At 44.4% G+C, this 21,464-nt stretch overlaps 1 protein-coding gene and 1 non-coding gene across 2 annotated transcripts; one reads left to right on the top strand and one right to left on the bottom strand.

Annotated features, from left to right (window-relative positions):
- The first annotated feature begins 2,981 nt into the window (after window positions 1-2,981).
- Window positions 2,982-3,054, top strand: TRNAC-GCA (transfer RNA cysteine (anticodon GCA)). The gene has a single exon. It is a non-coding gene; the product is annotated as a tRNA-Cys (tRNA).
- An 11,832-nt stretch (window positions 3,055-14,886) lies between these two features.
- On the bottom strand, window positions 14,887-20,718 carry SMIM23 (small integral membrane protein 23). Its single transcript, XM_005221421.5, has 4 exons — window positions 20,561-20,718; window positions 16,381-16,432; window positions 16,115-16,182; window positions 14,887-15,872 (listed from the first exon to the last, which is right to left on the bottom strand). The coding sequence occupies exons 1-4, from the start codon at window positions 20,636-20,638 to the stop codon at window positions 15,660-15,662; spliced, it is 411 nt and encodes a 136-aa protein (XP_005221478.1). The 5' UTR covers window positions 20,639-20,718; the 3' UTR covers window positions 14,887-15,659.
- Window positions 20,719-21,464: the final 746 nt, after the last annotated feature.

Genomic DNA, 21,464 nt, shown 5'->3' with positions numbered 1-21,464 from the left:
ATCAGTCCTTCATTCAGCTCCCCGGCAGGCGTGGGCTCTGCTCTCTTCTCTAATTTCAGCATTTCCCTCCAAGTGAGGACACACCCCGACTCCACCTGGGCCGTGACCACGTATCCCCAGCATTTCTCCCCCCAGCACCCAGCAGAGGTTCGGAGACGGGTTGCCTGGGTGCCAGGACTCTCTTGGCAACACCAAGCGTGGCAGGGACAGAGCTGGTTAAAACCTCTCCTCAGAGGCACCAGAAAAGTCAGTCTGCAGCAACTCAGATTCCATGCAGGCATCTCACCCAGTTTTACTCGGTGAAACCCAAACACCCACTTTTGTTGAGACTCTGACGAGCCCTGGAAACCACCGAGGGCCTGGCTCGCCTCGGCACACGTCTGAAATATGTCAGGCAGGTGTTTCCAAAGAACTTATGCTACAGGAAAATAGATCCTGATGTAATCTGCCTAATTTGGCTTTTGCCTGACTTTCAAGAGAAACTGGCTATTTGTAATGGAAACAGTTCTCGGGCCACTTCAGACAGGGCTTTGTAATGTGAGCTGGTAAAACCCTGCAGGTGCTACGGGGGCCCCTGTTTTCATTTTACATCTCAAGTTTGTTTACTTTAATGTGTTTCTCTGGGAGGACAGAGAAAAAAAGGGGACCTGAGAGGGCTTTAACAAGTCATTTTTCATTTCAAAAAAAGGAATGGTTTTGTATTAAGAAAATTAGCATCAAGAAGGCCTCGGGGAGTCCTGCAGGCAACAGGAAGTGCACATGGCCTAGGGGATATGTTGCCTGAGACTAATTCCCCAAAGACGCGTGTTCAGGAGCCGGCATACCTGGGGCCGTTGGCAGAGGCATCAATTAGAAAGTGGGAAGCAGTGTTTTCCTTGCTAATTCTTGGCTACCGGATAGGGGTTACTGAAAGCTCCCCTTTCCCCCCATTTGGAGTTAGGCAGTTTTGAAAAATTGTGAAATTATGAATTCAACCTTGTTTTCAATCAGGGGTGGGGGAAATGGTTTCCAGCGTGCAAAGCCAGTACAATGGGTAGAGAGGGCCGTGTGGCCAGAACACCCACTGCCAAACTCAGCGACTCATCCAGCCTGTGGGTGAGGGCGCCCTCCCACAGGATGGGGGTGGGGATGGGGGTGTCAAGGAGGCAGCGGCTGCAGGCCCAGCCCCAGAGCAGGAGTTCCAGTTAGGGAGGAGGGAAGAGCCGCGTCTGTCCCCCGCGCCCCCCCCCATTGTTCCATGCAGGCAGTGCATAGCCGTAGTGGTCTTCCATGTGTTATAGAAGATATGATGTATCTGTCAGCTAGGGCTGTCTCCTGCATCCTGGAGATTGGGTTCAATGAAACTGAAGCCCCTGTTCCCTGCCCTTGGTGTGAAAGTGGAGTGTATGCTCCCGGATACGCCTCTCCCTCCTGGCCCCTGCGTTTGTCTGTACTGCCTTGGGACTGACAGGCTGACGTGGGTCTGTGCAGGAAGCTTAAGCCTTTCACCAATTTTCACAAGAAAATCTGCTCCCGAGCCTGTCACGTGCTTAGTGATGTCACTGACAGCGAAGCTATGGGAAGGGTTGCTCTACAAACCCACACAGCCTCCCAGCATCCTGTGGGTCTATCATAGCTTCCCTTTTCTCTTCTCTCTGGAATAAGTAGAGTTATCTCCTTTCCTCTGATAAGAACACTGCTTCCTCGCACATTCGGGTGCCCATGGAGGCTGACGTGTAGGTGTCTGACTCTTTGCAAACCCATGGACTGTAGCCCACTAGGCTCTTCTGTCCATGGAATTTTCCAGGCAAGACTACTGGAGTGGGTGGCCGTTTCCTTCTCCAGGGGATCTTCCTGCCTCAGGGATGGAACCTGTGTCTCCTGCATTGGCAGATGGATTCTTTACCACTGAGCCACCTGGAACCACGGAGACTGACATCCCCCAACAAATACATTTTTCTTTAAGAATTCTGGTGAAGATGATGTTCAGCTCATATATAAATGTACCCACAGGTGCCTCACAGAGCACTTAAAACAGAGTGTGTATACAGACCCACAGAATCATGTGTGATCACAGCCAATTCTGGAAAAGGGCTCAGAGACCCGCTAATCTAACTCTTCATTTACAGTTGAAGAAAGAGATACCAGAGGGGGAAGGGACATGCCCAAGATCACCGTGAACTAGAGGCAGAGCTGGGCTAAAACTAAGACCCCTTGACTCCTGCCCCAGATTCTTCGCCGGTCACATGTCTTTAGGAGCCTCCAACCCCAATTTCTTTCAAGGCTACTTTAGGGAAAACATTTGAGTGCCATGCAGACACACTCTGTGGTAAGTCCTGTTGGTCCAGTTAGTCCTCCAACATCCGCAGATTTTGCAATCACAGATATGGTGGGCCGATTATACTGTGTCATTTTTTATTATAAGGGACTTGAGTATCCATGAATCTTATTTTTTAAGACTTTTATTTGATGTGGGACATTTTTAAAGTCTTCATTGAACTTGTTACAGTATTGCTTCTGTTGTTTATGTTCTGGTTTCTTTTGGCTGGAAGGCATGTGGGATCTTAGCTGCCTGACCAGGAATCCAGCCCTCACCTTCTGCACTGGAAGGCAAAGTCTTAACCACTGGACCACCAGGAAGGTCCCTCCATGGATTTTAGTATCTGCAGGGGTGTCCTGGAACCAATCCCCCACAGACACTGAGGAACAACTGTACTCCCTATTATATTTAGCTCAAGCTTCCCTTCTTGTCCTTTCCTACCACCTTGGCTGGGGGGAAGGAAGGAGTAGAAAGAAAGTGAAACAGTTTATCCGGATTCATTGTAGCTTGTATTTGCTGGTTTGCTGGATAAAATCAAGTTAAAATGAAACTAAAGAATGTCTTGAAGGTTAGAATGCTCACAATTTGGGAGGCTTTGTTTGGGACACAAGGATGCTGGTGGAAATTGGTGCAAAGTTACTCAAACATGATTTGGCATTAGGTATTGTAAACTTTGGGGGCTTCCCTGGTGGCTCAGACGGTAAAGCGTCTGCCTGCAATGCGGGAGACCCGGGTTCAATTCCCGGGTCGGGGAGATCCCCTGGAGAAGGAAATGGCAACCCACTCCAGTATTCTTGCTTGGAAAATCCCATGGTCAGAGGAGCCTGGTAGGCTACAGTCCACGGGGTCGCAAAGAGTGGGACACGACTGAGCGACTTCACTTCACATTGTAAACTTTAGCACTATTCATGTAGTAGGTTTTGCTGAACTTCAACTGAAGAATAACGTGATATAGCTTCATGTGTGAGCCTTAAGTGCAGAGCCTGACAAATTTTTATAAAGTGAATATACATAGGTGCACATCTTCCAGATCAAGATATAGAGAATTACCAACATCTCAAGCGTCTCTTTTGTATTGTCTTCTGGTCATTACCCTCTAAAAGAAACCAACATTCTGACTTGTATCAGTATAGATTAAGTTCATGTGAATAGAGTCACAGAGAACTGTACCTGACTTTCAGTCACATTGTATCTGTGTATGAATGGAATACTATTTGTTTATCCATTCTACTGTTGATGAGCTCTTGAATGGTTTCTAGTTTCTAAGTATTAAAAATAATATTCTATATTATTTTGGGGCATGACTTGCAATACACACACATACGTCTGAGAATCTACATTTGAAGTAGAATTTTGTGTTCATAAAACATGTATGTGTTCAACTTCAGCAGGCCCTGCTAACAGCTTTCCAGAGCAGTTGTGCAAATTTACCCTCCCACAGAAGTATGTGAGAATGCCAGGAGCTCTACATCCTGGCAACACTTGGTACCAGTTTAAAAAGTGTAGACATTCTGATGGTAGGTGATGGTAGCTCACTGTGGTTTAATTAGGTTTTCATGAATAACTAATTGGCCACTTGGGTACACCCTTCTGTGAAGTGCCTGTTCAAAACTTTTCCCATGGGAAGGGGATAGTGTCTCTTTTTCTTACTGATTTGTAGAAGTTCTTTATATATTCAGTATACAGGTTCTTTGTAGGAGATACACATTGCAAATATCTTTGCAAAAAAACCCAAAACACCTTATGTTTGTTCCTTTATTCTTCTAATAATGTCTTCTGATGAACAGTAGTTCTTAATTTTGGGCGTCCCAGGTGGCTCAGTGGTAAGGAATCAGCCTGCCAATGTAGGAGATGCAGGAGACATGGGTTCAGTCCTTGGGTAGGGAAGATCCCCTGGAGGAGGAAATGGCAACCCGCTCCATTATTCTTGCCTGGGAAATCTCATGGACAGAGGGGTCTGGTGGGTTTCAGTCTGTGGGGTCACAAAGAGTCAGACACAACGGAGTGACTGAACACATACAAACACAGGTCTTAATTTTAAAATAGTCTGATTTACTAATTTTTTCCTTTATGTTTAGTGTTCTTTATATTTTAAGAAATCTTTGTCTATCCATAGTCGTAAATATTTACTCACATTTTATTCTGGAAGCTTATTGTCTTACTTTTCATATGTAGGTCTATGACTCACCTGAAATAGAATCTTGGATGTAGTATGAGGTAAGTCAATGTCCATATTTTCCACAAATTGGTGCAATTTATCTAGCACCATTTATTGACAAGGCAGTTTGCCCCCACTATGTTGTAATGGTATGTTTGCCATAAACCAGATGACTGAATAGGTTTGAGTCTGATCAAATTTATTATTCATGTTACTTAATCTTAATATAGCTGTATTGATTTTATATCTGTATTATCATTTACTGAGAGACATATTTCTAAACATTGTGCTCTGATTATGGGATTTTATTTCTTAACACTGTTTGAGGCTCCATTATTAAACTCATTTGAATTTAAGATTGTTATATATTCCTATTGAATTAATGCTCCTATATTTATGAATTGCTATTCTTTATGTCTAATAATACTTCTGGTCTTAATATCTATTTGATCTGTTATTAGTAGACTTACAACTGCTTTTTAATATACTTGTTTTTAATGTTTTTATGGATATGTTTTCTCATCCTTTTATTTCAACCTTTTTGGGTCCTTATATTTGTGTCTCTGATAAGCAATGTACATTTTACATTTATTTTTTTAGCAATGTACATTTTAAAAGATGAGACTAATCATCTTTATGTTTTAACTGGAATATTTAATCCATTTACAGTTTTTGTCTCTTATGAACAAGGTTGTAATGAATATTTTTATACCTGACTTTTTGCGAGCACATGTGCTTTTCTTGGATAAACATCAAGGAATAAAATTGTTGAGTCATAGAGATGGTGTACAGTTTTATTATTTTTAATGTTTTTGAGGCATAATTTATATACAATAAAGAAAGAGATACAGTTTGATAAATTGCAACAAATGCAAATACCCATGTAACCACCACGTCATACGTATTAAGATATACGTTATTCTCAACACTCCAGAAAGTTTCCTTGTACACCTCCCCCGAAATGCTGACCTGATTTCTATCACCCTAGTTTAGTTATCCATGGACTCAGACAATATATATTCTTATATCTTGTTTATCTCATACAAGATAATGCTTTTGAGACTCACCCAAGCTGTTCTATGAATCAGTTCAGTTCAGTTCAGTTCACTTGCTTAGTCATGTCCGACTCTGTGACCCCATGGACTGCAGCACGCCAGGCCTCCCTGTCCATCATCAACTCCTGAAGTTTGCTCAAGCTCATGTCCATTGAGTCGGTGATGCCATCCAACCATCTCTTCCTCTGTCCTCCCCTTCTCTTCCTGCCTTTGATCTTTCCCAGCATCAGGGTCTTTCCCAGCATCAATGAATCAGTTCTTCACATCAGGTGGCCAAAGTATTGGACTTTCAGCTTCAACATCAGTCTTTCCAATGAATATTCAGGACTGATCTCCTTTAGAACGGACTGGTTGGATCTCCTTGCAGTCCAAGGGACTCTCAAGAGTCTTCTCCAACACCACAGTTCAAAAGCATCAATTCTTAGGCACTCAGCTTTCTTTATAGTCCAACTCTCACATCCATCCATGACTACTGGAAAAACCATAGCCTTGACTAGATGGACCTTTGTTGGCAAACTAATATCTCTGATTTTTAACATGTTGTCTAAGTTGGTTATAACTTTCCTGCCAAGGAGTAAGCGTCTTTTAATTTCATGGCTGCAGTCACCATTTGCAGTGATTTTGGGGCCCCCCAAAATTAACTCTGTCACTGTTTCCACTGTTTCCCCATCTATTTGCCATGAAATGATGGGACCAGATGCCATGATCTTCCTTTTCTGAATGTTGAGCTTTAAGCCAACTTTTTCACTCTCCTCTTTCACTTTCATCAAAAGGCTCTTTAGTTCTTCTTCGCTTTCTGCCATAAGGGTGGTGTCATCTGCATATCTGAGGTTATTGAGATATCTCCTGGCAACTTGATTCCAGCTTGTGCTTCATCCAGCCCAGCATTTCTCATGATGTACTCTGCATGTATGTTAAATAAGCAGGATGACAATATGCAGCCTTGACGTATTTCTTTTCCTATTTGGAACCAGTCTGTTGTTCCATGTCCAGTTCTAACTGTTGCTTCCTGACCTGCATACAGATTTCTCAAGAGGCAGGTCAGGTGGTCTGGTATTCCAGTAGTTTATTCTGAATCAGTAGTTTATTCTTTTATTTACGAGTAGTGTGCTATATGAATATAATTGCAATTTATTTATGGGCATTTGAGTTATTTCCAGTTGCTACCTTTTTAAAACAATATTTATTTGGCTGTGCCAGTCTTAGTGTGGCACGTGGGATCTTTAGTTGTGGCATATGAACTCTTAGTTGTAGCTTGTGGGATCTAGTCCCCTGACCATGGATAGAACTTGGGGCCCTGCACTGGAAACGTGGAGTCTTAGCCACTGGACCACCAAGGAAGTGCCTTAGTTGTTATCTTTTATGAATAAAGCTGCTATGCACATATTTTTGCAAGGTCTTGTGTTTGTGGTGTGTAAGTGTGTGTGTGCATGTGTGTGGCCCATTCATTTCATTCTCTTGGGTAAATACTTAAAATGGAATCATTAGGACACAGTGTAGACATGTGTTTATAATAAACTACCAAATTGATTTCCAAAGTGGTTTGCATGATATTGTACCCCATCAGCAACTTACGAGATTTACAGCCTTCTCGCCCATGTGGGCCATCTCTTCTGGTGTCCCATGGTGATTTAACACATGTCCTTGACGAGCAGTGATGTTGAGCACCTTGCTCTTGCTTATTGTCTGCACCGTTTTAAAGTGTTCAATTCAGTGGCATTAAGTACACTTACAGTGTTGTTCGACTATCACCGTGGTCTAGTTCCAGAGCTTTTTCATCACCCCAAATGGAAACCCCATGCCTATTAAGCATTCACTCCCAGTTCCCTTCTCCTACCAGCACCTGGCAACCACTAACCTGCTTTTTGTCTTTATACGCGTTTGTTTTTTTTTAATGTACATTTGTTTTATTTTTACTGCATCTCTACTAATGGGTATGTGTTTTGATATGAGAAATAAAGCAGAGACCAAAAGTAACAGAAGATGCGTAGTGAGGGGAACAGGGGAGTTGTACTGAATTGAGTCGTAAGCTCGGTGTCAGAGGGCATGGGACACAAGAATTCATTTAGCGACCATAGCTGAGAATGTTCAGCCCTGACTGTGCTGGGTGCTCTCCTTGCACAATTCCTCTTGAATATGTATCTCACCACCACTGGCAGCCAGGTTCTAATATTATGTCCGGCTTATCCGTGAAGCTCCTCCCCAGGCGCCGTTTTCTCTGACCGCGCAAGCTTCCGGGGGCTCCATGTGGGCAGAGGCCGTATTGGTTCTCGCTCTGCCCAGTGTAGCCATAGCTCATCGCTGTGGTTCATTAAGGGCTGCGGAGGAAATGAATGCCTGGGTGCAAAAGGCCACTTTGCTGGGGCTGGAGAATGAAAAGAATCAGGTGGGTTTCTAGGTGTAGCTTCAGAGTCAAAGGCAGGCTGGGAGGAAGTACAGCTGACGGACCACGTCCAGCGCTGTGAGAAAATAACTGAACGGTAGATTCCTGAGGTCCCTCCTGGCCTTAATGACCAGGGCGGGAGGAGAGAAGTAATCGTGAGTGACATTTATATAGTGTGTTACGGTTTACACAGCCCTTGCACGCGCATTACCTCATTTAATCCGGAAGGAGCATAGGGTGGGGTAACAGCACGTGGTCCCAGAGTTTGCCTGTCTGAGTTTGCATCCCCGCTCCTCCACGCAGTCTGTGACCCTGGGATGGTGATGCATCCTGGGTGCTGGTTACCTTACGTATGCAGGGAAGACACAGATAGGACCTGGTGCATAGATGTGTTGTGACGATTAAATCTTTATGCTGCCCATAAAGCACTTAGAACCATGCCTGGAGCATAGTAAACACTAATTAAAAGTCTTAATCCTCTCAAAAAGCCCTGGAGATATGTAGACAAACCCCATTTTATGGGCATCCCTGAAGGGTGGAGTGAGCAGTCTGAGGGCGCAGTGCAGGGGCCGGGTGGGGAGGCAGGGCTTGGACCGCTGTTTGACCCCAAAGTCCTGGTCTTTCAGCTTCTTCATGCCACCTCCACTGATGCGTGCTTTGCCTGGGTTCACAGGCAGGAGAAGTGAATTCTGCTGCAGTTGGCCATGTATGAGGGTGTTATAAAAGATCACTGTCTTGTCTAGAGCTCAGATCTACATGAGGTGGGGTAGCTGAGAAAACACTTTATACCCTGCTGGAGTGTGAGGCAAATGACAAATTGTTGTCATGGATACTTTGACAAAGCATTTAAGTTTTATTTCCTGCACGGATTTCTCCCATTCTGGTAATAGTACCTTGATTTCCCTTGGGGAGCCACAGCTCCCCACCACTCAGTCTGTGCTTAGGATAATCATTGGCTAGAGGAGATGAGCATGTGAGCAAGTCTGGCCAGTGTGAGCACTGCCTCACCGTAGCCATGAGGGGAAGCTCAGGAACAGTAGGTGATCCGGTCCGAGGGCCGCCAGGCTCACCTGCAGGACTCTGAGCACAGCTCTTGGGGAAGAGGCATTTCTTCTCCAGAAGCCGTGTTGCCACCACAGTGGGGACAGCCTGCCAGAGAATGGGGCCAGCCCAAAGGCAAGTGGGACTGAGAGACGGAGAGAGAGAAGGGGAGGGAGGGAGGGAGGGAGAGAGAGGGGCAGGAGACAGAGAGGGTCAGGGCTGTGGGAGGAAAGCCCAGTGCCCTTGAGTTGGGATCTACTCAGACTTTTCTGCTATGCTTCCTTTTCTAAGCACCTACAAGCTTTCCAGCACTGTGCTTTACTGTCATCATGTCCTCTTCGTGTCCCAACAGCCTCTCCAAAGAGGTGCAGTAGCACCTTACGACAGAGCAGGAAACTGAGGCTCTGAGTGATGAAGTGCACTCAGGTGACTGCGGGCTGCCTGTTGAAGGCTCAGCCACTCAGCTCAGAAGGATATGCACACTGTTGGAGGAAAGCCTGACCCTGTCCTCGGGCAAGGATGCTCCTCCTCCTGGAAGTGGGTATAACAGAGAGGATTCGGAAGCCCCTGAAGGCGTCTTCTTTGGCTCCATCCCTCAATTATCCTTCTGACAGCCAGATTTGGACCAAATTGGATTTAGTGCATTTCACAATTTTGTTGAACAAATTTGTGGATTAAGGAAACAAATTAAATCCACATTTTTATTTGACATCATCAAAAATATGACATGCAGACTGGAAATGAACCTTCCTGGTCTTGGAATAATTTCAATGGAGACTGAGTCCTTAATTCTTAAGGACTTTTTTCTTTTCTTTTCTTTTTTTAAAATTTATTCTTACAAAGACCTTTAGGAAGTTGCCTCCAAATCTTACCTGAGACCTGGAATCTGATCCTTGGGTTTAGTTCAGGCTGCAATACCCATCCCATTCTAGAGAGAAGGGTCCCTCTCTCTCCTCACCCATCATTTATCATTTCTCCCCTTCCTCCCATGATTTCCTCTTGGCCATAGCCTAATTTAAGTTTCAGCATTATTCTGTAATTGGACTAATAGATTTTCATGTTAGTACCAATGCAAGTATTCCATCCTTTCTCTGAACTCTTAAGGTCAATAAATATATAGCTCATTTGATAATTAGTTAGGTGCCTTTGACACTTCACCCAATAGCTTTGAAAACAAGGTAGATATTTCATTTTCTCCATCTTTGTTTCTTGACTTCATGGTAGACAGACTAGCTGTATGTGGGCAAGAAATGAGATTTCTACTTCTCTATATAGGTACCTGACATGTAGTAGCATGCAGTGAATATTTACTGCTTTATAAATTTAATTGGCATATGATTCCTTAACAATAAAATGGTAACTTTTTAAGAGAGAGAAGACATTATCTTGGCTGGGCTTAGCGGAGGGGAGACATTGGGTTAGTGTGGGGGCTTTGATGCCAGACAGCGTGGGCTTGAATCCTGGCTCCCCATTTATTGGTGATACTACTTTGACAATGATGTAATCTCTCCCTGCCTCAATTTCCCCTCCTATAAACTGGAAATAACAGTAGCATTTGATCAAGCCCCTAAAACAGGAATAGAGGAAGCATTTTCTAAATGTCAACTATCACAATTTTATTATTGCTTCCCAATCATCACAACATGCTTATGAAATACTTATGGCTAACACACAGGTGAACTTTACTGTATCGAATTTTTGTCCAGATGATCAGATTCTTATCTTTAAATCATGAACTATTTGAGTGATTGTGGTTTTCCTTTCCCATTATATAATATATATAAAGTGAAAGAACAGAAAAAAAGATGACCAAAACCAATAAGACAAACCAATTAAAAAAGTAGAATGAATCAGTGTTAGCCAAAGAGAGGAGCCTGGGGGAACTTTAGGAAGGCTGCCAAATCTATTGAGTAAAAGAGAGATGGGGGGAGAACCATCAATTAAAATTAATTAAAAGCTTTTAATTCTTGTGATGCTGACCTCATTCTCCAGGTGTCTGAGACAAAGGAAAGAAATGTGGGTATTTAAGTGGCATGACATTTTTCCAACTGGCTACTTTCCCTTCAACCAGACCGAGCCTGTCTCTTCCATCTTGCCCTGACTCATGGCTCAGGTTCCTCTGCTGAAAAGAGAGGCAGTCCTGAGGCCTGGCAAGCAGCAACTAGACCCTTCTCCCACATTCTCATCCATCAGCATGTCCTGCTGATTACATTTTCAGAATGCATCCTGATTCTGGGCACTTCTCCCCCATGCCAAATCTTCATTTCCACCTGGAACTACAGTGATTTGCTATGTGGTCTTGTTTCCACTCATATTTATTATTTTCTGAAATTGCCTTGTACTGACTTTTCTGATTTGATTTTTCATTTGTTTTCACCATTAGCTTTAAACATCTCATTCACCAGGGGCTGGTGGATGCACGGTCCAATCAATATTTCTTTCTTTTTAAAGAAATTTTTATTGGACTATAGTTGATTTACAATGTTGTGTTAGTTTCAGGGGTACAGTAAATGAATTAGTTCCATGTCCAGTTCTAACTGTTGCTGCAGGTCAGGAAGCAACACTTAGAACTGGACATGGAACAACAGACTGGTTCCAAATAGGAAAAGGAGTACGTCAAGGCTGTATATTGTCACCCTGCTTATTTAACTTATATGCAGAGTATATCATGAGAAACGCTGGGCTGGAAGAAGCACAAGCTGGAATCAAGATTGCTGGGAGAAATATCAATAACCTCAGATATGCAGATGACACCACCCTTGTGGCAAAAAGTGAAGAGGAACTAAAAAGCCTCTTGATGAAGGTGAAAGAGGAGAGTGAAAAAGTTGGCTTAAAGCTCAACATTCAGAAAACGAAGATCATAGCATCTGGCCCCATCACTTCATGGGAAATAGATGGGGAAACAGTGGAAACAGTGGCAGAGTTTATTTTTGGGGGCTCCAAAATCACTGCAGATGGTGACTGCAGCCATGAAATTAAAAGACACTTACTCCTTGGAAGAAAAGTTATGACCAACCTAGATAGCATATTCAAAAGCAGAGACATTACTTTGCCAGCAAAGGTCCGTCTAGTCAAGGCTGTGGTTTTTCCAGTGGTCATGTATGGATGTGAGAGTTGGACTGTGAAGAAAGCTAAGTGCCGAAGAATTTATGCCTTTGAACTGTGGTGTTGGAGAAGACTCTTGAGAGTCCCTTGGACTGCAAGGAGATCCAACCAGTCCCTTCTGAAGGAGATCAGCCCTGGGATTTCTTTGGAAGGAATGATGCTAAAGCTGAAACTCCAGTACTTTGGCCACCTCATGTGAAGAGTTGACTCATTGGAAAAGACTCTGATGCTGGGAGGGATGGGGGGCAGGAGGAGAAGGGGACAACAGAGGATGAGATGGCTGGATGGCATCATGGACTCAATGGATGTGAGTCTCAGTGAACTCCGGGAGTTGGTGATGGACAGGGAGGCCTGGCGTGCTGCAATTCATGGGGTCGCAAAGAGTTGGACACGACTGAGCAACTTCACTTTCACTTTTCCTTTCATGCATTGGAGAAGGAAATGGCAACCCACTCCAGTGTTCTTGCCTGGAGAATCCCAGGGACGGGGAAGCCTGGTTGGCTGCCATCTATGGGGTGGCACAGAGTCGGACACGACTGAGCAACTGAACTGAACTGATATATATATATATATATATCCATTCTTTTTTTGATTCTTTTCCCATATAGGTTATTACAAAATACTGAGTAGAGTTCCCATGCTACACCATGGGTCCTTATTGGTTGTCTGTTTTACATATAGTAGTGTGTATATGCTGGCCTCCCTGGTGGCTCAGTTGGTAAAGAATCCACCTGCAGTGCAGGAGACCTGGGTTAGATCCCTGGGTCAGGAAAAGCCCATGGACAGAGGAGCCTGACAGGATACAGTCCATAGGGCTGCAAGGCTTGGATATGACTTATTGACTAAGCCATCACCAGGATCTAGGCTCTATTTACTTTTTTCCCCCACATATCCCCCAAGTTACATACACAAACATCTAACCTATCTTTTATGTATAAATACATATAATATATAAATATCATATAAACATATACATCTCTCTATATACACATATATATTACAGATGCAATATTTAATAGAATTACAACTTGGTTAGGGGCTAGAATCTAAAATATGTCTTAGGCTGAAATGAGTTGTTGTTTAGTTGCTAAGTCCTATGTGACTCTTTGCGACCCTATGAACTGTAGCTCACCAGGCTCCTCTGTCCATGGGGATTCTCCAGGCAAGAATACTGGAGTGGGTTGACATTTCCTCCTCCAGGGAATCTTCCTGATGGAGGGATTGAACGTACATCTCTCGTGTCTCCTGCATTGGCAGGTGGGTTCTTTACCACTGAGCTACCTGGGGAGCCTTCAAGCTAAATCTGTATATAGTAAAATTTCTACCTGAGAACCCTTTAAAGTACACAGAGAACATACATAATTTTGATCTGTAACTACAGCTTGTATGGTAATAGTAAACCGAAATAAAAGGAAATATCAATCAGCTCTTTCACGTACAACTCTGGAGGAAATAGCTGCAAATGAGAAAACAGATTCTGCTTCTCACCCCCGGCTAGCCTGTGACCGTAATTTGCAAAGACTTTTCCCAACCAGATGACAATTGATTCATTCCCTCCAGCATATGGATTGCTATGTCTTTCCTTGTAAGTCAATATCCTCTGAGATTATTTTAATTGGAACCCTTATGACTTTCCAACAATTGGAGGTAGTCCCAATAATTGGCAGATATATAACAATTCCATTAAAATAAAAAACAAAAAAGACATAAGAAGGGGGAAATAAATAACCTAAAAAAAGTAAGGCAGTTATAATTCCATTAAAAGACACTAAACTCTGAGCTTCCTGGAAGTCAGGAGAAAAAGGGAAAATCTTAGACAAGCATTCTCATTGCTTAATCAAAATAATCAAAAGACAGAGGTTCTCTTATGGCACTATTTTAAAAAAATAGGGAATTCCCCGGCAGTCCAGCAGTTAGGACTCTGTGTTTCCAATGCAGGGGGCGCAGGGTCGATTCCTGGTTGGGGAGCTAGGATCTTGCAAACTGTGCTGTGTGGCACAGACAAAAAAAAATTAAAAGTCACTCATAATTTTATCATGATGATGTTGTTGTTCAGTTACTGTCATGTCTAACTCTTTTGCAACCCCATGGACTGTAGCCTGCAAGGCTATTCTATCCATGGGATTTTCCAGGCAAGAATACTGTAGTGGGTTGCAATTTCCTTTACTAGGGGATCTTCCCAACCCAAGGATCAAACCTGTGTCTCCTGCATTGGTAGGTGGACTCTTTACCACTGAGCCACCTGGGAAGCCCAGTGATATTATTTTTGCATATATACCCTGTATTCCAGTCCTTGTCTGCAAGCAAAATAGTACATAATTTTATTTTAAAAATATTTGAATGGGCAAAACATTCACATAGTTTGAAAATTGAAAAGTGTGAAAGTAAGCAATGGAAAGTATCCTCGCTTTCTTGTCATATATTTGCCGCGATTCAACTCCCTTCAGTCTCCCCCTCTGTTGTATCCATCTAGAATTTTTATCCATATTCAATCACAACTTCGTCATCATCAACAGTAAAATATAGATCCTTATTTCTTTAATGACATACCTTGCATGCATTTCCACATCAGTAGGAAAGCCTCCCCATTCTCTTTCATAGCTACAGCAGATCTCATTATGTGGATGTACTGTTACCTGCCCTGCTGATGTCATCTTCATCTGGGCTGTTCCTTTTTTTCTGCTTGTTTGGTGTTAGAAATGAAGTGTGCAATTTCACAATATATATATATATGTGTGTGTGTGTGTGTGTGTGTGTGTGTGTGTTTGATACATCCCTGAAGTGATGGCTGGGTCAAGGGATAAATGCATTTGTGGAATTAGACAGCTCTCACCAATTTGCCCTCCAGAAGGGCTCCAAAAATTTATGCTTATACCAGTAGTGTCAGAAGGTTGAGTTGTCATATACTATCTCTATACTCCAGACCAACATCCTCCTGCTAACTTCAAAGGAGGAAGGAGGAGGAATGTGAGTAAGGGAGAACTGTTTATCAGGCACCTATTGTATGGCAGACACACACCGCAGACACACGTTCCAGCCTCACTGTAACCCTGTGAAGCAGTTTATTTCCTGGATTCTTACTACTGAGGCAGTTGTGTCTCAGAGAGGCTGAGGAACTTTGTGCAGTGACTCAAGGAAGTGGAAGAGAAGGGTCCTGTCCCTGTGGCTGGCTCTGAGGCTGCTGTCGTGCCTGCCAGAGTCCTGCTCTGTGGGAGGGTGTCTCTCACCTGGTCCTAGCTTGCATGCATCAGCCCTGCTGCTCAGTCCTGTCCGACTCTGTGTGACCCCAGGGTCTGTAGCCCTCCAGGCTCCTCTGTGCATGGAATTTTCCAGGCAAGAATACTGGAGTGGGTTGCCATTTCCTCCTCCAGGGGATCTTCCCGACCCAGGGGTGGAACCCACGTCTCCTCTGCCTCCCGCGTTGGCAGGCGGGTTCTTTACCACTAGTGCCATCTCATGGGCCAGCAGTGGTGCCAACAGTTTTTAGTGTCAACTGTTTTATTTTCTTGGCTGGCTTCAACTTCAAGTGCCACAGCCCAGCCCTCCTTAGAGGGACTCCTGGAATATTCACTCCCTTCTCCACCTGGCCTCCTGCCTAGGTCCTCTCAGCCCTTGCCCTCACAGGTGATTTCTGAGGGTGGAGCAGAGCTGCTCCGGGTGCCCCTCTCCCAGGAGGACATCCAGCCATTCCTCCAGGTCCCGGACCAGCTGCTCCAGCTCTTGCACCTCTTTCTCTAGCTTCTCCAAGAAAACATGCAAGTTCTCTTTCAACCAGGTCCTCATGACCTTGATCGGCTCTTCTGGGGAGTCACTGGTCTGGTATTCAAACACCTAAAAGGCAGACACCAAGGTTGTATCTTGAGCATTTTCCTGTAGACCTCTCTTGCTGTGCTGGTTCCTACAAGTTCCCCGAGCCTTTGCTATGCTTTCCTTCTGTCCCAAGTACCCATCCCCACCTTCTCTACCAGACCAACTCCTACCTATCCTTCAAGACCCAGTTCATCAATGACACCTACAGAAAGCCTTCTCAGATGTCCTCAGCCAAGCTTAAGGTCCCTTCTTGAATATGTTACCTGGGAAGTCACAGGATTCTGGGGGTAGTTACATTCTCTGATCCTTTCTGACACCTCCCAACTTCTTCCTGAAACAGGTACGAACACCACCTCTTACTAAGGTAAAGGAGCAGAAGTTGGAATACATTTGGCTGTTCATCCCTGGGGGATGAAGAGGATGGGAGAAGGCAAGCTGTGGAGGTACCCTTGGTGTGCAACCAGCTACAGATCACGGTCCCGACTCTGAGCTCTTGGCTCCTCCCTCCACAGTGCTCCACAGTGCTCACCTGATACTCCTGTGCCCACATAGAGCACCAGGATCAGCAGTGCCAACAGCGTCTGGGGGCAAGAAGAGGAGGAGGTGAGTCCCTGGAGGGTGGACGAGCACCCCGCCTCCCTCACAGAGGGCTAGGAGCGGGGATTCACTTTTTCTATTTACCTGAGTCCCACATGCCCGCTACAAAACCCGCGGAACTGTGGGGTTAGATAACAGGGTGACCTGTGGACATTTCCTCGGCATTTTCCCTCCTTTGTCCCTGGTGAGAAGGCAGGCTGACCTTTGTTTTCATTATTTGCCTCACTTTTGCCTTTTATTTTTTGTTTGTTGTAAATGCTATCTTAAAAAGTCGACTTTATTGTGGTATAATTCACATATGATAAAACGCACATTTTGCATGCACCGTAACGTCTATACTCAGTCCGTGGGGTCACAAACAATCAGAGCGACTTAGTGACTGAAGTGTCTATACTTGAGGACTGGGCCTCCCAAGTGACTCAGAGGTAAAGAATCCATTAGCCAATGCAAGAGATACAGATTTGATCCCTGGGTTGGGAGGGTCCTCTGGCAAAGGAAATGGCAACCCACTCCAGTATTCTTGCCTGGAAAATCCCATGAACAGGAGAGCCTGGCAGTCCATGGGGGTTGCAAGAGTCGAGACATGACTGAACACACACATACCACTACATGCATGCGGAGTATCGCCCCAGTGAAGATACAGAACATTTCCATCATCCTAGAAAATTCCTTTATGTGCTTTTGCGGCCAACTCCCTCTTCCCCCGACCCTGAAGTAGGGAACCGCTCAGCTGTTCTCTGTCACTCTGTTTGCCTGTCCTGTAACTTCACAGCAATGAAATCACATATCACATTCTTTTTTGTTGAGCTACTTTTACTCAGTATAATACTTCTGAGACATCTGCTTGTTTTGGGGGTTTGGGGTTATTGATGAGTTACATTGTAGTGTATAAATATAGAATGTGTGTGTGTGTACAGATACATGTGTGATATGTGTGCTCTCAAATGGATGCCTGTGGTGTTAAGGAGTTTCTTGGTTCTAGCTGGCCCAGAATTCCATCTACCTGCAGCACAACTGGCTTTCCAGTATCTCTGCTCTCAGCCCCAGAGCAGCTGCCCTCTGGTAAGCCATGGGTGAGCTAATCCTTTGCATGCACATCCTGGCCCACAGCTGAGGAGCATGGCAATCCCCACCTGAGCCAGGGTGCTGTCAGCACACAGCCCTTCTTTCCCTCCAAGGCCTTGTCCTCCAGAGGCTGGCAGCTCCGCCTGCCCAGACTCTGCAGCTCAGCAGGACTGCTGGGCTCTGTCTGCCCTCTAGCTCTTGGCACAGCCATTGTGGAGAAAGAGTTGGGGCAACCATCCTTTCCTTTTCCCCTCAGTGACTATAGTTTTGTGTTGTCCTTTACCGTCATCTGAAAATAGTTTCTCTGTATATTTTTGTCAATTTTCTGGCTGCTTACAATGACTGTGAGGGCCAGTTTGGCCCCAGTTACTGTATTAAGGCCGGAAATGAAAGTCTACCCCTTGGGGTTCTGGTGCAGGAATTAAATGGCTTCCTGAAGACAACATTGCTCCCTGGTACTTGGGTCAGTCCAAGATAATTTAGGAGATTTTGGTGGGCATGCCAGGATCTGGGGGGGATAAAAGTGAGAGAGCCTTTTGGAGAGGTAGGCAAAGGTGGAAGGGGAGTCTGAGTCTGCGAGGGGCCCGGCACCCTCTCCTGATGGCCTTACGGTGTGGCTGGGAGGTCTCAGCACAGGATATTTAGAGACTCCTGCTTTCAAAGACAATGTGAGTTGGGATAGTGACCAAGTCAGGCAAACAGAAGTGGAGAGAGGATTAAGGCAGACAGTAGTGACCAACATTGACTTTCTTCCCAACTCACTAGATGTGGGTTGAATCAGATTTAATTTGACTTGAAATAATACATTTCTTAGGTACCTGAGTTTGTGAAGTAAGATTTAGACCGGCTACCACAAACAAAGAAGATAAAGAGATTTACATAATTTGTTTCTTTCCTGGATAGTTTTTAAAAATATATATACTAGCAACGTTATAATTGCTGTTAACTTTAAAAATAAAAATAAACTGCATAGTAACAACGTGACCGAATCTCACAGACACACTAGAAGTGAAGAAAGCCAGACATGAAGGGGCACACTGTCTGATTCTGCTCCACGAATTCATGAAATTCAGAGACGTGCAAAACTCATTTGTGATGCTAGAACTCAGAACCGTGGTTATGGGGTATGAGCTGCGAGGGGCCTTGGAGGAGTCTTGGAAATGCTCTATACTTTGATTTGGGTAGAAACTGCCTGGGTGTGGACACCCAATGTGAAATCGTTGTAGATTAGGGCACTTTTTTCTTTTCTTAACAATATTTCCTGAGACTATCTAAGAACATGTTGTTGTTGTTTAGTTGCTAAGTTGTATCTGACTCTTTTGCGACTCCTTGGACTGTAGCCTGCCAAGTTCCTCTGTTCATGAGATTTCCCAGGCAAGAACACTGGAGTGGGTTGCCAGTTCCTTCTCCAGGGGATCTTCCTGATCCAGGGATCAAACTTCCGTCTCCTACATTGCAGGTGAATTCCTTACCGCTGAGCCACCAAGGAAACCCTATCTAGGAACATAGACTGATTCATTCTTTATAATGGCTGATGAACATTCCGTGGTCTGAACATTCTTCTATTTCTTTAACTATTCCTCTGTCAACGTGCTGTACAGGATGATGTCTTGATCTGCATGCTTGCTGCTAAGTTGGTTTTTGTTTGTTTGTTTTTTGTGCTGAGTGAGGTCAAAAGCAGGGAAAACGGACTAAAATTAAATTTTACTCCTTCTCTTGTGCTGTTATGGAGGCTGAGCCAAATCATTTCTTCTCTCTGAGCCTCAGTTTATTCATTTGTAAAATGGATTTTTTTTGGACTTTGTTTTTGGACTGCAGCACTCAACATGTGGGATCTTAGTTCCCCAACCAGGGGTTGAACCCACATGCCCTACAGAAGTCCCTATAAAATGGATTTTGATATATGCCATAAGGTCTTTCAAGAATGCAAAAGCAGGGCCTCTGTAGTTGAGTCAGTTTGGAAAATACTGTGGTAAAGTTACATGGATTTCCTTGCTGCAGGACTCGTTGGAGCCTTCATTATGTGAAGGAGCTGTGTGACCCTCTAGGGGAGAAATGAGAGTGTCAGCGTTTCCCGGACCACAGAACTTACATGACTTTTCTAGAAGGAGCGTTCCTAAGGTTTGGTATTAGAGGAACACTTTTCAGCAAAAACTGCAGCACAGCCGGAGCCCCACAAGGCCTCCATCTCGCAGTGAGTTCCAGCGTAAAGAAGTCGAAAGTTGTATTAAGCGTATAAGTGAACAAATCTTTTGAAAACATATATAGGTCCATCGTGTATTGCTCTGCTTACACCCCTGCAATGGCTGCTTAGTAATCTCAGAATAAATCCTACCCCTTCCCATTGTGTGCAGCGCCCAGCTGACTGTCCCCACCACCTTTTCCGTCTTCCCTACTACTTCCCCATCTGGCAGGCAGTGCAGTGCAGGGTCACCTTGCTAAGGGTTCTGGAATCAGGGGTACCTGGTTTCAAATCCCAGTGTGTCTCTGTTGTCTGGCCTTTCCGATCTCACTTTACCCATGTGTAAATGAGTTCATAACAGTTGCCTCTTGGGAATGTCAAGACATCCAAGAGAGAGGAGTAGAAGAAGCCCCAGGCTGTGCACACCAGGCTGTGCACACAAGTGCTAACATTTTCCATTTTGACAAAATCCTATGTGAATTTTGAATTCCAGCCCTTGGAACAAAGGCTCCAGGACGTCTCCAACTTAGGTAAAGTATCCCGTTTATTTTGGTTCATTTGTTCGTTCATTCAGCACCTGTTATGCACCAAGCACTAACCTAGGCACTCAGGATACAACAGGAAGCTAACAAGACTCCCAAGTCCCTCCAGGGCATTCCTTGTGCTGGCAGTGTGAGAATTGATAAGGTGTCAGTAACGGCTTCTAGAAGAAGCTCCTGAGTCCCTGTACTATGTGCCACCAGGTTGGGCTCTAGGGAGAGTCAGCCTGAAAGCCTGTCCCTGACTTCGAGGGCCTCACAGGCTGCCGGGAGCATCCAAGGGGGCCCAGATGGGAGGAGAGCCATGTTCCCTGGTCTGGCCTCACCTGCTTCCTGTCCTCACAGCGACTTCCCCTTCTCTCGGCTGCCACTCGGCCCCTGCTGCCCACCTGGTGGACCACCATGGCCTCAGGTCAGGCTGCCTGGGTAGAAGAGGGTACCCCCACCTCCCTGGCTTTTGGTCACCAAGCATCTCTCAGGCTGTGAGTTCTGATGTCACAGAAGGCGGGGACAGTCAGGCCCCAACCCTGCACCACCCTGATGGTTAGCCCTGACTTGCTTTTCACATAAATATAAAAACAAAGACTGGAAAGAGAAACACACTGAAAGGCTATATTTCAGGATGGTGATTTTTCTGATCCTTTCTCTTCTGTATTTTCAAATCTTTAATAAAATACAAGTCTTTAAATTCAAAAATGATAAAATTTTTTTAACTGAAATATTTATTGAGATAAGTATAGATTTACCTGCAGTTGTAAGAAAGAGTATAGGAGATCCTGGATATCCTTTACTCAGTTACCTCTGATGGTAACACAGGCTATTGCTATGGATACAATCTACCAATCTTATTAGTCTCCCCAGTTTCATTGTATTCATTTGTGTGTGTATTTAAATTCTAAATAATTCTGTCACGTGGCTAGATTTGTGCATCTACCACTATAGTCACCACCATGCAGAAGAATTTCCAAACTGTAGGGTCCTGTGCTGTCCTTTGGTGCCTGCCTCCTCCCCTGCCCCCTTCTCTCACGCTCTCTAATTCCTGGCAACCACTGATCTGTTTTCTGTTTCTAATTTTATTTATTTTTTTGCCTGTGGATGTCCATTTGCTCCAGCATCATTTTTTAAAAATGCTTTCATTTCTCTTTTGAATTTCTTTTGCATCTTGTCAAAACTAAATTGTGCATATTTGAGTGGGTCTATCTCTTGTTCTCTGCTTCGTCCCATTGACCT

The sequence above is a fragment of the Bos taurus genome, chromosome 20 (genome assembly GCF_002263795.3).
Source record: "Bos taurus isolate L1 Dominette 01449 registration number 42190680 breed Hereford chromosome 20, ARS-UCD2.0, whole genome shotgun sequence".
NCBI classification, from domain to species: domain Eukaryota; kingdom Metazoa; phylum Chordata; class Mammalia; order Artiodactyla; family Bovidae; genus Bos; species Bos taurus.
This window is presented reverse-complemented; position numbering and strand designations above follow the sequence as displayed.

Coding starts and splice junctions, on each gene's coding strand:
- SMIM23 (XM_005221421.5), bottom strand. CDS start 20,638: ATGGTGGTCCACCAGGTGGGCAGCAGGGGCCGAGTGGCAGCCGAGAGA. Junction 16,433..20,560: donor GCTGTGAGGACAGGAAGCAG/GTGAGGCCAGAC, acceptor TCTTGCCCCCAG/ACGCTGTTGGCACTGCTGAT. Junction 16,183..16,380: donor TGTGGGCACAGGAGTATCAG/GTGAGCACTGTG, acceptor TACCTGTTTCAG/GAAGAAGTTGGGAGGTGTCA.